Below are 19335 nucleotides of genomic sequence, written 5' to 3'. Positions count from 1 at the left end.
CTCACTCCCTCTCTCACTCCCTCTCTCTCCCTCCCCTGGGGAACAGTTCAACCTGCAGCTGATTGGTTATTAGCTGAGCGATCGAGCGGAGCGCTGTGCGAGTCTGAGACCCACCCTATCAGCCAATCAACGGATCTATCAGTCGGAACATGTAGCGACGGCTGCCCTGATGGTCTCTTCGTGACACACCTCGCAGGTGAGGACACACAGCAGAGATGGCATTTAATTGAATGAAACATGATGGAGCAAGTTAAGATGATTGAGGTGTTGTGTCTGTCTGTCTGTCTGTCTGTCTGTCTGTCTGTCTATCTGTGTCTGTGTCTGTGTCTGTCTGTCTGTCTGTCTGTCTGTCTGTCTGTTTGTTTGTCTGTCTACCCATCCATGTCAATCTATCTGGCCACTCATCTTTCTATCAAATGATCTAGCCATCCTCTCATCTGGTGAAGACCAGCATGGCTGCATGAGAAAACAATCATGTCAGGTGTTTTCACTACCTCTGTTTTGAGTGTGAACAAAAGTAGGTGACAGACAATCTGTCTGTCTGTTGAACAGGCTTGGTTTGGGATCAGGGCAAATGGAAATCTGATCCGTATTTAGTGAGAGAAAGTTGACCACTTATGATATTGAAGGGGGGACAACAAAGGATGAGTGGAGAGAGGGGTGTTGATGAGGACGCTTTGAGGGAGAGAGGAGGAAAGGAGAGGAGAAGGGAGGAGCAGAGCAGGCTACTTGTTCCAGGCATGATGTGTTCTTCTGGCAGCTGAGAACATCTAAATTTAGCCCCCCCCCCCCTTCCACCTCTTTCTTGTCATTCCCCTCACAACTCCTTATTCCCTCTTCCCCTCCTTCATGATCTGTTCATCACAGAGGACATGAAAAAGCCTTGGTTAGGATATCAACAGCTCTCCCTGCAGCAGACAAGTGTCAGCTGTGCTTGAGTGTGCAATTGGAGCGTACATGTTTGTCTCTGTGTCTGTGCGTGTGTGTGCGTGTGTGTGTGTGTGTGTGTGTGTGTGTGTGTGTGTGTGTGTGTGTGTGTGTGTGTGTGTGTGTGTGTGTGTGTGCACGCGTGCATGCGTGCGTGTGTATGTGTGTGCATGTGTGCGTGTGTGTGTGTGTGCGTGTGTGTGTGTGTGTATGTGTGTGTGTGTGTGTGTGTGTGTGTGTGTGTGTGTGTGTGTGTGTGTGTGTGTGTGTGTGTGTGTGTGTGTGTGTGTGTGTGTGTGTGTGTTGGCATGGCACTACCTCTCAGCCATATGGTCACTGTGTAAAAGCCAGCAGGCAGAGAGAGGATGAGGTAAGCTCCCTCTCATTTCTCATAAGGTGGTTCACTTTTTTTCAGATGTAATGCTTTCTTTTCCCCTCTCTCTCTCGATCTCTCTGTTGACATTTTCCATCAGTCTGTGATGTCGACACAAGAACATGTTGATACCCTGCATCTCCGGACATTGTGACTCACAGCACAGACAAGAGTACAGAACGACCTACTAACCCCTCAATCCCTCCATCCAAGGGAGCAAAAGAAAGACAGACAAGAAGAAAAAAAGGTGTGAGAGAGAGAGAGAGAGAGAGAGAGAGAGAGAGAGAGAGAGAGAGAGAGAGAGAGAAAGAGAAACAAAGAGAAAATGAATGAGAGAAAATGAAAAGGGGTGAAAGCCGTGCAGCTATGAGAGCATAACAAAGTGGAAATAAATACCCCCCATTCATGCAACCCTGTCCAGAGATTTTGAAACGATGCAGCTGGTACCGAAAAGCATGTTTCCCAATTGAAACCCATGTTACACTTTGTATTCCATCTGGCCAAAGAAAACAGACAAACAGACAGAAACACAGTTTTGGACTGCAATTTTTTTTTCCAATAGTTTCCTACTATTAGTTTTCTCCCTGGGAAACAATACACGTCTGAGAATTGAAGGCACATCACAAGCATATACTCATGTCTAAGGCGTGTGTGTTGGTGAGGATGTTGAACCCGATGCAGGTCAGAAAAACACTGAAACCCGCCTCTACTTTAGCAATGGACCGAGTCATGTTAATGCCAAGGTTGGTGCCACCAATCAAGATGTCGCTATGAATCCAGATGACAGCGGCCATTAACGACACCGATGGCATTCCTAATATGAATCTATTGAAAGGTCAGTACTTTGGTTATCCAGTTAATTATGTATAATCAATACTGCCTCCTCACCCACTAGCCTTTACCCAGAATGCTCTCTTCTACATGTTTACAGTTCCCTTGTCCCTCAGTGAGTGGGTTTGTTGACGCTGAGAGAAAAATGCACCTCTGAGAGACGCTTTTACCACAGCAACACGCTAGAGTCTGTAATTATACACCGCAGGACACATTAAACAGCCACAGTTTAAATCCACAGATATGCCTGCTAACATTTCCATAGACCTACATCTGCTAACTAACATGTACCAACCAGGGGAGGCTGGAGGAGGTAGAAATTGGAGGATGGGCTCATTGTTATGCATGCAATGGAATGAGGAATGGTATCAAACATTTGCATTACACTTGATATGAAGAAAAAAGCAGCAGTCCCTGTCATAAACACCATGCTATGCAAGCTTGAGTTGTTGTTGCTTTGGCGTGACACGAGTACTTCTCAGGAATATAGGACATAACCCATGGGTGATGCTAAGCTGACTTCTGACTTCTTCAATAATGTATTCTCCTTTGAATAAAAAAAGCACCACAGTCCATTGAGGCACACAAAGCCTGAGAAAGATTAGATCCGGGATCACAAGCCAAAAGTGCAGTTAAAAACCTTCAGTTTAAAAACTCCAATCTTCATCTGAAATTCTATATAATTTCACATTCAAATCAAAACCAATATTCATCATCTCATTCACCATCCAGGGAAAAGAGATCTTTGGAAACAGACAAAGGTCAAAAGAAGCGAGAGAGGAAGAAAAGAGAGGAAAGGGAGACAAAATGCATTCAAGGACAAGAGAAAGTAGGATGGTGAGAGTAATTACTGGAACCAAGGGGGGGAGAGAGAGAGAGAAAGAGAGAGAGAGAGAGAGAGAGAGAGAGAGAGAGAGAGAGAGAGAGAGGGAGTGAGAGGATGATGCAGTCGCCCTGACCTAGCAGGAATCCTGAGAGATTACAATGAAAAAGGAGAAGGAGAGGGATGAGAGACAGATGGGAAGAAAAGAAAAAAGTATGATGGGAGCAAGTGAGGCAAAATAAAGAAAGGAAGCGACAGAAGGAGAGAGGGGATACCAGGAAAAAGAGAATGACAGACAGAGGGAGAGACAGATAGAGAGAGAGAGAACGAGAACATGAACGAGAGAGAGAGAGAACGAGAGAGAGAGAGAGAGAGAGACAAACAAAGAGAAAGTAAATGAGAGAAAATGAGGGTGTGAATGTGAAAAAGGGGTGAAAAGCTTTGCAGCTAAGAGACCAAATCTGACCTGATATTCAGATTTACAATGATAGGGATTCGGGGGCAGAGGAAGAGATGAGAGGAGTAAATAAAATAAAAAGAAGGAGTGGGATGCTTTGGTTGAGCTAAAAGGGAGAAACAAAAAGATACCAACCAGAGAAATAGGCACACTTACAGCAACCCCAGCACAGTAACAGGGAAACAGTTTGTTCAGACACTTTGGCTGTATGAGAATTGAGGCACCCTGTCAGTGAACTGTTACTGGGATCCATGAAACTGACCTTGCTGGTTTAGCTGCAGGGTGCTCTTGCTCCACTGCGACAGCCCCACAATCGCCACCATTTTGGCTCCCAGGCTGGAGCGCCGCTTCTTGTTTCCTGCCAGTGTCCCTGCTTCCGGGCCCCCACTCCCTGGGCTCTTCTCCAGGTTGTACATGGCCCCGGAGATGCTGGAGGAGCGCACCACGTTCCTGGCCGCCGCCGCCGTCATCCCACTTAACCCACTCAACCCGTTCATACCGCCTGGACTGGGCACCTCCACCGAGCTGCTTAGCATCATGTTCCCACCGGGCTGGAGGGCCGATGGGCTGGGAGGGGGGGGGTGGGGATGGGGGGTGGGGAGGGGGACTGGGGCTGGGGCTGGAGGAAGCAGGAGAGGGACAGAGTAGTCATTTAGATTTGATGAAAACACTTTTTTTTTTTTTTTATCATAAAGTTGCTTGAGAAGGTCACCTTTGAAAGATGAATAGCCTATGTTCTTTGGGGTGTACTAGGCTGGGCGAGAGTAAATGTTTTTCAACTGCTGTGAAGATTTCAGTTGAACACAAAGATAGCAAACACGTCCCTTTTAGTCACAGAGAGAAATGAAACTAAAGGAATCAATCCTTGATTGCTTGGGTAATGTTTTGGGGAATTGTGAACAATATATCAGTGAATTCAAAGAATTTGAAGGTAAATATTCACAGACAGCAAGTACGAGCAGACAGTTCCAATGAATATATGCCCTGAAAAACACACGCACGCACACACACACACACACACACACACACACACACACACACACACACACACACACACATACAGTATACAGCAGGCGGTTCAGAAATGTCAGCACTGGACTGCTGCTGAGGGGTGATCCTGTCAGCTGGTATTTCTCTTGTGTGTTATTTTTTAGACTTCTTCTGTATTTGACCTTAAAAAGCGACAGATGATGAACTCTACAGAGCCAACTTCACAGTAGGGGCAAATCCTAGGTGCACACACACACACAGACACACACACAGACACACACACACACACACACACACACCCACACACACACACATACACACACACACACTTCTAACCATGATGGCGGATTTAGGGGAGACAGTCATTTAGTCATGTATTTGTGTGTGTGGATACAGAACTCTTGACCACTATCTTACTATTTGCATGTGACTGATACAATGAGAGTGCTGTTTGATTCCCTATTGTAAATACCTTGCCATTGTAATGTATGATTCACCAAAAGGCTTCCCCCATTTGATGCTGGTTTTTGATGTTTTATTGCTTGTCGGGATGGTAGATAAGGAAGGAAGAGAGATGTATTCATTGAGTTGTTTTAGGCCCAGAACACTAACTCCTGTGTGTCCCTGACACACAGCCTAAGATTTATGGTAACAATTCCATTAATTTAAAAGTCTTATAATTTCTCTGTATTGTTTCTTTGAATTATTAAATGGATTCTTTTTTATTGATACACTATTCTCATTTGTCCTATTTTGCCTCAATCTAATATTGTGCGCTAATGGTTTTGCTAAAACAGCACAACATACTTGTGACCAGGTTTTCACATAGAATTCACTTTTAATGTTATTTGTTAGGGTATATAGCGTACCATAAACCTGCAACTCTTGTATGGCAAAAGCATACGGTTGTCTGTGACCTAGAGGTATAAGCAAGTCATTAACAATCATATTATTATTATCTTTTTTTGCCCTCCTAAGTTTAGTTCTAAGTATGTTTTAAGTATGTTTTAAGTATGTTTTAAGTATGTTTTAAGTAAGTTTACAGTTCTCCTCACCTCTACCCTCCTCCTATCGCCCCTGCTCTCCCCTCATTTCTCCTCTCCTCTCCTCCTCTCCCTCTCTCCTCTCCTCCTCTCCCTCTCTCCTCTCCTCCTCTCATAACTGCAGTGATTATGCTAAACTAACTGTCCTCCCCTCCTCTGTTCCTCCCTCTCTCCTTCTCCTTGCCTCCTCTTTTTCTCCTCTCCTCCCCTCCCTCCTCATCTCCCTCTCTCCTCTCCTCCTCTCCCTCTCTCCTTTCCTTGCCTCCTCTTTTTCTCCTCTCCTCCCTCCCTCCTCCTCTCCTCCTCTCCCTCTCTCCTCTCCTCCTCTCCCTCTCTCCTTTCCTTGCCTCCTCTTTTTCTCCTCTCCTCCTCTCCTCCTTCTCTCCTAATAGCAGAGTGATGATGCTGAGACTAAACTGACAGCCCAAGGGCACATTAAATATGCAGGTGCTCTCTGGCCGACTGTTACACTCACACACCCGCTCTCTACTTCTTCCTCTTCATCTCTCCCTTCCTCTCTCTCACCCCTACACACTCCCTATCACCCCCCCCTCTCTCTTTTTCTCTCCCTTCCTCTCTCTCACCCCTACACACTCTCTATCACCCCCCCCCCTCTCTTCATCTCTCCCTTCCTCTCTCTCACCCCTACACACTCCCTATCACCCCCCCCCCTCTCTCTTTTTCTCTCCCTTCCTCTCTCTCACCCCTACACACTCTCTATTACCCCCCCCCCCCTCTCTCTTTTTCTCTCTCTTTCTCTCTTTGTGTGTGATGGAGTATTCCAAGTATTCCAGTATTCCATTGGATCAGCACAGCTAAGAATTTCGTTTCACGGAAAACGTGTCTCGCTCACGTGTTTCCCAGGAATATGTACATTAGTAACACGCATGCACACATGGATGAACACACACATGCGCACATACGTGACCGGTAACACGAAACGACCAAAAAGCACACAAAACATACTCTCAAGCTGCCCCCAAACAATGGCTGCTGAGAGGCAGTAACATGGCTGAAGAGACCCTTGCAAAGAATTGTGATTAATCATAAGACTGAGTAAGCATGCATGATTTGAAATGACCAGGATGCATTTTGACAAGGCCTTTGTAAATGTCACACACAGTGACTTTTGGTTTGGAGAGAGGGAGAGAAAGAGGGGGATGGGTTGGGGGTGGGGGGGAGTGGGGGAGGAGAAACAGCGAAGCAAACAAGCTGTTCATGAGCTCTCAAATTAATCAACGTTCTTGTTCTCATCTCTTCTCATCTTCTTCCCCATCATCCCCTTTTTCTCCTCTCCTCTTTTCTATTTCACACGAGACACACGCTCTCACACTCCACTTACTCCTTATATATCCTTGTTAGTTCGGTGGGAGAGAGAGGGATGAGGAAAAAAAGAGACAAGCTTGTTATTTTCCCATCCGTCTCACCGTGGTGCTTAGAGAGAAACAGTATGAACAGGCTCAAGTGCTTGAGGTTGTTACTGATGATATGAGTGTTGTCCCACTTCACCCAAGATTGCCACTTGCCAGTTCCAGTGCCATTTCACACCTATGACAGGTGTTAGGGAATAGTTCCACTACAGCTCAACTATTAGTTTCCCTATTTTTGCTTCCATGTTGTCCCACGTTGCTCCACCTCATCTTATTTGATTCAGTCATGCGCCTTCTGTCCTACAGATTGGTCAACTGTCAGTAACAGACTTTGGTCGTTTTTCAATGTAGCTTAAGGTTGACAAACAATATTTATCTCAAGGGTAACTTTAGTGTCGTTCAACTTCTTCCTTTGCAAAGTAATTGGTAACTTAGTTAAATCAATTTTCAGAGTAGCTTCTCCAACACTGCTCGCACTCTCTGGGGGGCTATACACCTCTAACAGAAGGAGCGAGAAAATTAGGTGAGGAGAGGAGATGAAGGAGAGGGGGGATGTATAAAGAATAATTGTATTATGTGTGCCAGAGACACATAAGGAGAGAGAGAGAGAGAGAGAGAGAGAGAGAGAGAGAGAGGAAGAGAGAGAGAGGGAGAGAGAGAGAGAGGAAGAGAGAGAGATGGAGAGAGAGAGAGGAAGAGAGAGAGAGAGAGATGGAGAGAGAGAGAGGAAGAGAGAGAGAGGGACAGAGAGAGAGGAAGAGAGAGAAAGGGAGAGAGAGAGAGAGAGAGAGAGAGAGAGAGAGAGAGAGAGATAGAAAAAGAGAGCAGAGAGCAACACAGTCTCCAAGCAAAGTGTTTATGCAGCAATTTGCCTAAGTGTGCACACACTCACGTCACTAGAGCGTGAAATATTCATGCTTCCACAAAGCAAAGAAATAAAAAAACCTCTATGCTAGCAACGCAACTGCGTCGTTCTTCAACTTGCACGGTGGTTAGGCAGTATTAGGCATTACCTTCAAGGCTTAAGGTGAGTCAGTTGAGGGGGAAGGCATTAGCAAACTAAAAGCACTCAACGTTTTCAAAATTGCTGCAAAGCTTATGACATTTGTGTGGCCAGTTTTGGTTATATAGGAAGAGCAGGATAGTCTGATCCTAGATCTGTGGTGAAGGGCAAGTTTTTACCCTGTCCCAATAACATGGATTTGGAGGAGCCTAATGGTAGACTGTGTAGATCATCCATCTTCATTTGGATGTTAGTCTGGTCCCCTGCCTTATGTGAGCTGTCTCTGAGCTCTCTCAACCTCTCATCTGTTAGCACATTTATTTCTCATCCTGTCAGCACATTCCCCTGCACAGCTAGTCAGCCACCACCCCTCACCTCCCGTCCCCACCCTCCCTTAGCCCCCTCCCCTTTACCTCCCCCTTATTTCTATTGAGTGTGTGTGTGTGTGTGTGTGTGTGTGTGTGTGTGTGTGTGTGTGTGTGTGTGTGTGTGTGTGTGTTTGTGTATGTGTGTGTGCGTGTGCGTGTGCGAGCGTGTGTGTGTAACAGGCAGTGCAGAAGGACAGACAGGAGCCGTAACGCACTTCCTGTTGAGGTTACCATGACAATATCCAAGGTTGCGGAAGGGAGAGCCTCAAGGTTTTTTGTGCGTGCGTGCGTGCGTGCGTGCGTGCGTGCGTGCGTGCGTGCATGCGTGCGTGTGTGTGGCCTTGTGGCTAGTGTATCTCTCTGATCATAGAGAACCACTCTGGGATAGTGAGCAGAAGACCTCACACATACTGATAAAAACACACACTTGTAAGAGTTGCATGCTGTTGCACGCTGTCATACTGCAGTTGTTCTGAGACAGATCTAGGATCAGCTTACCCTCCCTAAATACTAACAATAACCATTTGGCGGGACAAAAGACAGATCAGAACTCATACTTCCTTTACAGTGATGATTTCACATGATTGCTCTCTACAACTTAAAAGGAAAATGACCATATTTCTTCTATTTATCATTATTTATATTATTAACATAAACACTGAGTCAAACACTAACTGCCATGAAATGAACAGAAGTGGCATGTCTGAGAATCTTTGGTTTTGCTCCTCCCATTGGATCAATCTAATTGTCCATTCTAATCAAATCCCTAATAAGGTTTGTCATGGAGTCACTCTCTCTACCTCGCCCGACGACAGCAGACATGAATGTCATTGGTCACGCCGTGTTTTCAAGAAAATTGCCTGGGTCGTGTTGAGTAGACAGGAAACTAGAGTGAACGTATTATGATAATAGAAGAAATAGAGAATAGAGTAATTGAGAGTTGCAGAGGACGAAAGGGTTGAATGAGCCAACTGAAAGCTGGGGGTAATTGGGTAGCTACCAAGACACTGGGATAAGCACCCCTACTCTTGTGACAAGTGTCATGGGGTTCATAAATGGCCGGATTTGGTATACCGCGGTGTAACATCTAATTCACAGGACCATGTATTGTTATACAGGTACACATCTTAAACTCAAGGTTCCTTTTGGACCTTCTCAAACACGTCAGTCAGCCATTCTTCTTAATACCACAGATTGTGAATTGGAGCTTACGCGCTTCACATTTCCGTATTTTGATTTCCACAGCTGAGTACCAACATTTCCACTTATGTGCCTTTCTCCTCCTGTCAATTGCCTCACAAAGGATTGGAACTGGCAAGTGGCAACCTTTGTTGAAGTGGGACAACACTCGTATCATCAGTACCAACCCTAAGCACTCGAGCCTGTTCACACTGTTTCTCTCTAAGCACCACAGTGAGGCAGATGGGAAAATAACAAGCTCATCTCTTTTTTTCTCATCCCTCTCTCTCCCACCGAACTAAGAAGGATATATAAGGAGTAAGAGGATTGGAAAAAAACCAATATGGATGAAAAGGAATGAGAAAATGAAAATAGAACGATCTTATCTGCTATGACTCCCTTTCTCTCTCAGCAACAAACTAAAGCGGCTGAGAGAGTTATACTATTACTCATCTATTCCTTCATCCCTTTTTCTCTCTCCACACTAAACTAAAACATTTCTATATGCTTTCACTGCCTTCAGCCAGCACCAGCACAAGAAGGATGAGAAAGTTACACTGTCAGCAGAGGATGGAGGGCTAGAGGAAATCAGAAAAATAAAAGGATAAAACCTCTCGCCTGAAGGAAAGTGGGTTAAGAGGGTCCATGATGGATGAGACTGGGAGCTGTCCTGACTCATGGCCTGTTTTTTTGTGGTGACTAATATTGCCCCTGCCGCCCCCTCTCCACCACTGTTTTGCCTCAACCCATCCCACGTGGCACTGCTCGTTCGCCTGAGGGTAGAATGGCAAAGTGCTTTGCCTCCCTATCTCACCCCACATCCCCCGTGCCTCACCCTATGGCCTCACCTCATGCTGACTGAGACAGTGCATATCTAGCCAGAGGGTTCCAATGTGCCTATAGATATTAGAAGAGCCAACCAATGCTCCACAGTGTGTTCTTTCCTGTTGAGCGTCAGCAAGCGTTGTATAATTCAGTCTGTGTCAAGCTAATAGGGGCAAGAAAATACTCATTTTCCCTGTGTTTCATATCTATCGCTATCTTTCTTTACTCTGAGCGTGTTTTCTTATCAATCTTCTCCCTCTTTCTCTCTCTATCTCTCTCTCTCTCTATTTCTCTCTCTCTCTCCCTCTCTCTCTCTGTTTGTCTGTCTCTCTCAGCTCTTCCTCACTGACCCAGTTCAGAAGGAGGAACCAGCTTGACACATGAAAACAGAACAGATACTCAAACTACAAAAGCAGGGATCCTAGCAACCTGTGCATGTGACTCTGTGTGTGACTCTCTGTGTGTGTGTGTGTGTGTGTGTGTGTGTGTGTGTGTGTGTGTGTGTGTGTGTGTGTGTGTGTGTGTGTGTGTGCGTGCGTGCATGTGTGTCTGTGTGTGTCTGCGTGTGTCTGTGTGTGTTTTTGTGTGTCTGTGTGTGTGTGTTCATTGAGTTATACAATGACCAAGCTGTTTCATTAGCAAACCCAAACTGAAGTGGAGACGAACAACACAACACTGCTCTTCTCATAGTTACATCATCACGCCTGGTCTCTTTGATCCTCCCGACCAGTGTGTCAGGTTTATTGTCCTTCAACCTCACCTCGCTTCATCACAGACACACACAGACACACAAAGACACACAGACATGACTCACAACTCAAGCTAACAGACACACACATACACACACAAAGACACACTGGAATAATTCCAACTTCATTACTTCATTACTAGGATAGGTAACAGCTCTGTTTGGTTATGATCCCTAATCTAAAGAGATATATAGAAACAAGAGAGAGAGAGATTACATCTGAGGTAAACTTCTAGCTGGCTTGCACTGTAGGTGTGTGCTGGCCTTTATGCTTGGCCTTTCCAAGTGTTTGTTCTTAGGTGTGTGTGTGTGTGTGTGTGTGTGTGTGTGTGTGTGTGTGTGTGTGTGTGTGTGTGTGTGTGTGTGTGTGTGTGTGTGTGTGTGTGTGTGTGTGTGTGTGCTTCATTGGTGAGGTCTGGGTGATGATTTCTTTTAATGGTGAGAACTGAATTTTCTTTTTATGGTGAGAACTGATTTTTATTTAAAACAACTGTTAAGATTCCCCATTCCTGACTGGATGCAAACTGAAAACCCTCCCTGGTGTCATCACAAGTGACAATCTACATCTATAGGTGTGAAGCATGGTCTACATCGATATACAATATTCTAAAAGGTCGGTGTCTCTCTCTCTCTCTCTCTCTCTCTCTCTCTCTCTCTCTCTCTCTCTCTCTATCTCTCTCTCTCTGTGAGTGTGTGTGTGTGTGTGTGTATGCCCATCTGACACTCTCACACCTCAGCATGTGTTTTAGCCTGGGCCTATGCTTACTAAAGCATTGGCAGAGAGGAGCAGCTTCAGAACATGGCCTCTCTCTCTCTCCCCCTCACGCACACACACACACACACACACACACACACACACACACACACACACACACACACACACACACACACACACAAACACATCATCAGTACCTCCATTTCCCCTCTCTATCTATGTATCTGAGCAATGAGCAGAGTTGTCTTCGCATAGATCTAGCTTGGAACCCACCATTAAACCCAACCTTTCAGCAGTGAACAGGATATATGATGACATTGTCCCCAAACACTGATCTAAGGTCAGATAAATGTTCCTCCCTAAATAGTCATGGTTGGGAGAGGGTGAGCTGAACTTCTCTTCATCCACATGGAGTGTTTGCTTATAGAAAATGTAACCATAATGTTTTGATAAACAAAAGACTACAAAAATAAAATAAACACAGCAACAACATTAGTAGCTCCACATCTATCAGTGACTACCCAAGAAACACATGAATGTATTGGAATAGAGAAACGTTCACACAAATTCAGTTGGGACCTACTTATAAAGAAACCTGGCTGATGCTTCTCCTTTTGGTTGATTGTCCATCGTTCTCATTGACAATCCCTGATAGATGCAACTATAGGGTTATATCCATAACCGCAACACAAAGTAATATAAGCTCAAGTAGATCTAGTTGGCTAAATACATAAGTAACTAATAGTTGGTGACAATCATATCAAATATGATGATCAATGTGATAAACAAGCAAAGGTAGCCTATTACTATTTAAGTGTCGGGTTGAGGTTTCAGCCTTAAATTAATTAACAATAGGTAATGCATTTAACCTAAATTAAGTGCAATCTTTGATCCCAAAGAAACAGTGATATCATATCTTGATAAGAATTGTGCTTTCACAAATTGGTAATGGTAATGTGTGATAGGGAATAATAGACAACCAAATCCAGCCCTGCAAATATCTTCAGTGAAATATATTACAACGTTGTATATTAGAATGTTAACATTGGCCCTAGGATAGTAATACATGCAAATGGAGACATTGGTTTGTTTCTATAGTCTCCATGATTTGTTTAATATCGGTCCCTAATTATATTAATTTGGCATTCTGCAGAAAATCCAAACGAGATTATATCATTATCATGATTATTATCAACATGCCGCGCCATCTGTTATGATACCTTACCCGGTGCGGTAATGGGTATTATTGGCAGAATTTGCTCAAATTAACGGGATTAATATCAAAACAAAAACACTTACCAGTTACGGCAAGGAGCGGAGAACAAATAGTATTGGTCAAGTTGTCAGATAACGGGTTGCTTCTGTTGTATCGTTGAGAATGTCATCGTTTGAGTTTTATTTTGGTTTGCTGGTGCGCGAACGGCGATGCTTCTCAACGGTCCTCCTTTGGCTGGTCTCTTTGCATCCAAGGCGCGGCGAAAGAGATACGGTAGAGGTAGAGAGAGAGAGAGAGAGAGAGAGAGAGAGAGAGAGAGAGTGTGTGAGAGAGAGAGAGAGAGAGAGAGTGTGTGTGAGAGAGAGAGAGAGAGAGAGAGTGAGAGAGAGAGAGAGAGAGGGAGGAGGGCGAGCGCAAGAAGGATGCGACTGGTAGGCTTTAAGCGCGAGCTGGCGGTACAGCGGCAAGTCTTGGTATAGGCTTTGGGTAGGAAAGTGGGGGTTATGGGGGGGGGCTCATCTCCATGGTTACACACCTGACCCATTTATTCCCGTTGCGCGAGCGAGGCTGGAGCTTTGCTCGAGGAATAAGGAACGGTGGTGATTAGGGTTTTTAATTAACTTAAACCCATTTTCAGCGAACATGGTCACCTGTTGCCGAGAGATCAATTATACTCCTTTGCACTTTACTTGCATCAGAGTTTGTTGCGCCAATTGGCTGTAAGTGTCTCTCACATTGGGCCAAGGTGACTTAAGGTGTAGGGGCTTTTGGTTTAGCTTAGCACAAAACGCAACTGCTTCTAACGCGATTCTACTCATCAAGGGCTTGATGCTTCAGTGCGCTGGTCTTGAACACACAGCTCTACACAGCTCTTTTGTCTTCATCGATGGTAATATCAGGCATTTCACACCTTTGACTAGGAGGCGATTCTATTGTTAAATTGTCAAATGTTATTGTTAAGTATCCTACTTACTTAAGTATCCCCCTCTCATTGTTTAGGCACCACTTATGGGTTTCTTGTCACATTCGAATAAGCGGTAGATTAATCACCTATTATATAGGTATATATAATATATACCTATACTATATAAGGTGCTAGAAATAATAATTTAGGTGTGTTCTTTGAGATGCGGTGGGGACAATATTTACCGGTTCCTCCAATAAATAATGGGTAGTGAACTTGACTTATGCAGGGGAAAGTTAGAGACCTTTAGGCAGTGTTGGGGTGTAATTCCACTACATGTAGCTCAACTATTAGTTTAACTACATTATGCAGTAGCTTAGTGGAAGATAAACGCAATTAATATGTTTCCAGTAGTTTTTTTTAACTACTGTCACTACTCACTACATTTTTACCCCAAACAAAAAAATAAACTGGAATGTAACTATTATTCCAGCCATTGAACTTCAAATGTTGTTACTATTTCTTTCCTCACTTCTTCCTGTCTCCCCACATGCTCCACCTCACCTGTGTTTTTCTCTATCAGTGATTCAGAGCATTTCAGTGCATAGAGGGACTGGCCATCTGTCAGTAAATTACTGTTTGTGTTTGAATGAAGTGAACTACTTTTTCAAAGTAGTTTTATTTTGGCAAACTATATTTCTCTCAATGGTAACTTTGATGTAGTTAAACTTCTTCCCTTGTAAAATAATTGGTAATTTAGTTAAATACATTTTAAGAGTGGCTTTTCCAACACTGCCTTTAGGTCAACTCCGTTGCTGCAGTAATGGGATAAACTGTTGAGCTATCTGTTACAGGGGCTATTTGTAGAGAGAGGTTTCCATCCAGTGTTTGCAATGAGTATTACACCTCTTGTATCATTATATTATACCAATTATGCTGTGTTGCTGTATGGCATTCCGTTATTGAACATGAATCTCACCAAGACCTTGTCAAACAATATGACAACAAACGGTATGCTGCACATCCCTCACTCAAACAAAACATTGTCCTTATCCAAAAGTCAAAATTACAGGTTGAACAGGCATTTCTACACTCTGACTCAGATTCGTATTCTCATGTGACAGGCGATATTTTCAACCTGGGTCTTCCACATGGAAGATCCAAGTGACTACCCAGGCCGAGAGGACATCCTTAAGGTCGGAGGGCGACACTTGAGTTTATATGTCTCAGGCAGGGCTACCTCATCACACATTGTCTCTAGTGCAGGTGAGCAGCAGGTAGTGCTGCTGGGCAGCTGGGGCTATCAGTTCAAAAGTCTTATAGCTTGGAGGTAGCCTGTTAGTCCTGAACCTGGTCGGAACCTGTTGAACCTGTTAGCATCTTTCTCATTCATTCATTTGTGACAGCATGAGTAGTGCTATGAAGTCAGCTAGAGTGGAATTTCCTATAAGCTGGGAAGGCATCAGCAGGCATCAATTAGATCAACGCATGGTCTTCATAATAGGTTTATCGATAGATTGTAAATGTCTTTCAAGGGCATGACGCCATCTACTGGTGCCAATAAATGACCAGTGGCTTGTGGTCTGAGTAGGAAAGAAAGACAAAATCTATTTGTCATTTAAAGAGCAGGAATAAAACTGCTTGATTTGTCAAGAAATAGGAGAGAATAATAAAGAGGGCTTTGAGATTTTAAGATGAATAGAATTGTTTATAGTGACACCAGTAGTGGTGTGGTCAGTCTGAGGCAATATTGCTTCTGCCTTCCCAAGAGCTCTTGCCTCCAGATAGGAGACATACTGGACATGCAGTGGTGAGTGATTATGAAGGGGCAATGCTCAAATGCATATTGAAAGTCATGTGATAAGAGACAGTGCCTTTGATCCAATTGACTGATACCTTTCCAACTCATAGGAAGTCCCACCTTGGAGTTGACTACATGGCTCTCCTCATGCAATGATGCAATGAAGGGAAAGAAAGCATGTGCCTACCGTTTGCATCTCTTTGGGAGTCCACAAATATTAATTTAGGGGGTGCTCCCTTGCTCCCTCTAGTGTTTAAAACTATATGCTCTCAGCTAAATCCTGTCCTCCTACTCCTGGCATGCTTGATGGACAGCTGGACTGACCAATACGACGATTACCATTTGTCTCCATGCTCATGCTGCGTTCGGCAGCTGTAAGAAACTGGGAAGTACGAGTTCCCGAGTGGGAAATAACCACTAGAGCGACCTTCCAAACGAAATTGCATTGGTTGAAGAGTTGTTCGCACTTCAAGTTATGACTTCACCAACTGGTAGCTACGAGTTCCTGAGAACCAAACGAACATACCATCACTTCTCAATTTTCCTTCCTTCAATATTTCAAATTTCAAATTTTAGATATTGGTAAAATTCGACGATAAACAAATTCTAAATTCAAACACATTTTTACATCAATTTGAAATTCTGATATTGAACGAACTGATAAGCGTACACTGACCTACACACGGATCCTTCTTGGCCTATAGTCCTATAGACTCATTCTATTCCAAATGGCCAACCACTCGATTGTAGCCACACTCACTCATAATTTGAAACAATCATTACACATCAATAATAGCCTATGCTTCGACTACGTGCGAATCATGATTTATTAGTATTTACCATGAGCGCTCTGAGGGCGCAGTGTTTCTTAGAATAAAGAGAAACAACATATTAAATTGCGCAATTGATTATCGATTGAGATGACACTGACCCTACTGACATGTTTTTTTCTATTAAGTTCCCTAAAATAGGCCTACGTTTCAAATTCTGAAATAGGATAAAGAACCCATATAGACCACATAGGTAGGCCATCACATGACTGCAGCACCCTCGCTCTTTGCGCCCTCATCTTCTCCTGTCCAGAAGGCAGACAGCGTCAGTCACTGGCTTTATGTAAACACCGTGAAAGCAGAGCCGCTTTGTTTCAGAACCACCATTGTGGATATTCCTCTAGCCATGCCATGGATATTTTGTGGCAATATCAATTTAGGATCATTTTACTTGGAGACTCTACGGTAGGAAAATCGTCTTTGCTGAAACGGTTCACCGATGGAATATACAGCGATGTAGCAGATCCGACAGTCGGTGTTGATTTTTATGCTCGGTCGCTAGATATCGAGCCAGGGATTAAAATCAAGCTCCAACTCTGGGATACAGCTGGCCAGGAACGATTCAGGTGAGATATAGACATTAAATATTATAGCCTACAAATCAATAATATGGAGACCAATTCATTAATAAATACCATCAATATAAATTATGAATCAGCCAAATAAAACGCACCAGCATCCATTATAGCCTATATAGGCCTATCCGAGGACGTGTGACATCTAACAAGAAAATATCAAACGTTTTCTTGTATGTGTAGGCCTATGTGCCAATAATAACCTTTGTCACTGTGCATTATTGTCAATTTACCCTGCATCTTTATGCTGGCCTTGACTCCAGCATAAAAACAGCCAGCAATTGGGGCGCATCATTGAATATGGATGATGGACAACCTCACGACGCCTTGGTTATTATATTTTGTCTATTACAGTCACATATACGATTTAACGCTCTCTTTATATTACAATATGCTAAACAACGTCTTATTCCTGGAGGGTTGTCAAATCCGTTTATATTGCATTTGTTATTTGTTTTTGATGGCCTTTGAAGAAGCGAGAAATGTCTTAGGCATCCGTGTTGATATGTGTCTCCGTGGCCTGAATACTTATGCACATACTCAGCGTCATAGATAAGACAAACTATCAATGGCTCTGCACATATTCAGTTGCTTGTTATGAGGGAAAGAGGGAAACAACTTGACTTAGTTCATTCCTCATAGATGCCCCCCTCCCCTGTCATATTCAACATCTAAACATTAGATTACGCAAAGTATTTGTAGACTCTGCTCTGATCTCCTCTTGAAATCCTAACTTGTGTTTCTGACAGCTTCTTTTTAAATGGTTGTTCGTGCCCCAGGAGGTTTACACACCTAAGATTTCCAACTGCATAAAAAGAACTGTCGCAACAGGTCTGACCATAATCATTCCTCTGGTTGGTGTCTGCAAAAAACAGTGTAATGACTCAAGATGCAGAAATCTCTCTTTCAGAAGTATTTTTTTGTGTGTTTCTTTTTTGTTTCTTGTGGGTTTTCTTTTCTTGGACTTGCCTGGAATCATTCCTGAAAGTGAATGTAACAGATGAGGACAGATTGTTGTTAATAATTTCAGGGTTACACAACTTCAATACAGTCTGTCTTCCTGGTTTTTGCTTTGCTTATACTGTATTCTCTTCTGTAGATACCAAAACTACTTTTCTCATGAATGCTCACATTGATGTGGTTATTTTGCAATTGATTTGATTCCTTGCAACATTGTCAAATGTGTTCAATATATTGACCATCTCTTGATGTGCTTTTTACAGGTCCATTACCACTTCATATTACCGTAACTCAGTAGGTGGGCTATTGGTATTCGACCTGACCAATCGCAAGACCTTTGACCATGTGAGGGAGTGGCACAAGGAGGTGAGCGAGCACATCTTGCCCCACCACATGGTCTATATCCTGATTGGACACAAGAGCGACCTGAGCAAAGACCGCCAGGTGACGCGGGACGAGGCCGAGCAGCTGGCCGCTGAGATGGGCATCCGCTATGTGGAGACCTCAGCCAAGTGCAATGTCAACGTGGACCGGGCTTTTGAGCTGCTCACCCGAGACATCTACGAGCTGATGAAGATGGGGGAGATTGCCACCCGAGATGGCTGGGACGGCGTCAAGAGTGGCCTCACCGCCAAGGTCCTCTACCCAACCGAGGAGGAGGCTGAACAGGAGAAGGGCTGCCACTGCTGACTGACCCCTGACCTAATCCATGTGTCCACTGTTCCACCCTCTCCACAAATAAGCTCACGTTTTCTCACAGCTGTCTCCCATTGAAACCAAGCCACTGTCTAAATGAGGCCCTTGTCCTGTTACGTCATCACCCCCCCCCCACCCTGTGCTTAGTGTAGCCTGCTGTCCCCTTTGCATCAGTCCCTGTTGAGGACGGTGCTGTTTTCTGATGGGAGCTCTGCAGTACACATCTTGATGTGCCACCTAGGCTTCTCTACACGTACATGCTAAACCCACATGCTCTAGCATCCGGGTTGATTTGGGCCTAGTTCTGAGGAGCAGCCACAGAGACACCTGTGCAAGAACGATTAGGCCGTGGGGTATGACACCTATTCTCGGATGCTCTTTGTTGTCCTGGATTTATCTGACCTATAAGTAGGCAAGGTCTGGACTGGCTGACAATGCGTGATTGTGGTCTGGTATTTCTCCCATTATGCTGTTGCTGTCTAACACTAACTCTGTGACTGTACATGATATCTTGGATGGTTACCTATATTGAACTTGAGTGTAATGGTTAATTGGAGATTTATAATAGGAAGAGAGTAGGCATATATGTGTATGTGTCACCACCATCCTACCTTGATAATCAATATGATCCTGTAGACAATTATGTATGTGCACACAAGCCAAAATCGTTTCAACCTTTCTTAATTCATGAAATATGTTTT

The 19335-nt window shown here is 44.0% G+C and overlaps 2 protein-coding genes across 2 annotated transcripts in view; one reads left to right on the top strand and one right to left on the bottom strand.

The window, feature by feature from the left end:
- rims3 (regulating synaptic membrane exocytosis 3) overlaps positions 1–3950 on the bottom strand; it is a gene marked incomplete at both ends in the record, with an annotated part of 19032 nt that extends 15082 nt beyond the window's left edge. Inside the window, one exon of the mRNA XM_083680107.1 lies at positions 3674–3950. Coding sequence (XP_083536233.1) covers positions 3674–3950 — 277 coding nt within the window. The remainder of the gene's footprint in view (positions 1–3673) is intronic.
- Positions 3951–16748: 12798 nt separating this feature from the next.
- On the top strand, positions 16749–18760 carry rab42a (RAB42, member RAS oncogene family a). The gene is made up of 2 exons (XM_083681068.1): positions 16749–16969; positions 18202–18760. Exons 1-2 carry the CDS (start codon positions 16755–16757, stop codon positions 18626–18628), a joined length of 642 nt encoding a protein of 213 aa, XP_083537194.1. The 5' UTR covers positions 16749–16754; the 3' UTR covers positions 18629–18760.
- Positions 18761–19335: the final 575 nt, after the last annotated feature.

Source organism: Argentina silus, assembly GCF_951799395.1.
Source record: "Argentina silus genome assembly, chromosome: 11".
In the NCBI taxonomy this organism is placed as follows: Eukaryota; Metazoa; Chordata; class Actinopteri; order Argentiniformes; family Argentinidae; genus Argentina; species Argentina silus.
Note: the sequence above shows the minus strand (reverse complement) of the source record. Positions and strands in the feature narration are given on the sequence as shown.

What these genes read in the sequence shown, in the direction of transcription:
- rab42a (XM_083681068.1), top strand. Translation starts at nt 16,755, where the DNA reads ATGGATATTTTGTGGCAATATCAATTTAGGATCATTTTACTTGGAGAC. An exon ending in GCTGGCCAGGAACGATTCAG is followed by an intron (nt 16,970 to 18,201) that starts GTGAGATATAGA and finishes TGCTTTTTACAG; the next exon opens with GTCCATTACCACTTCATATT.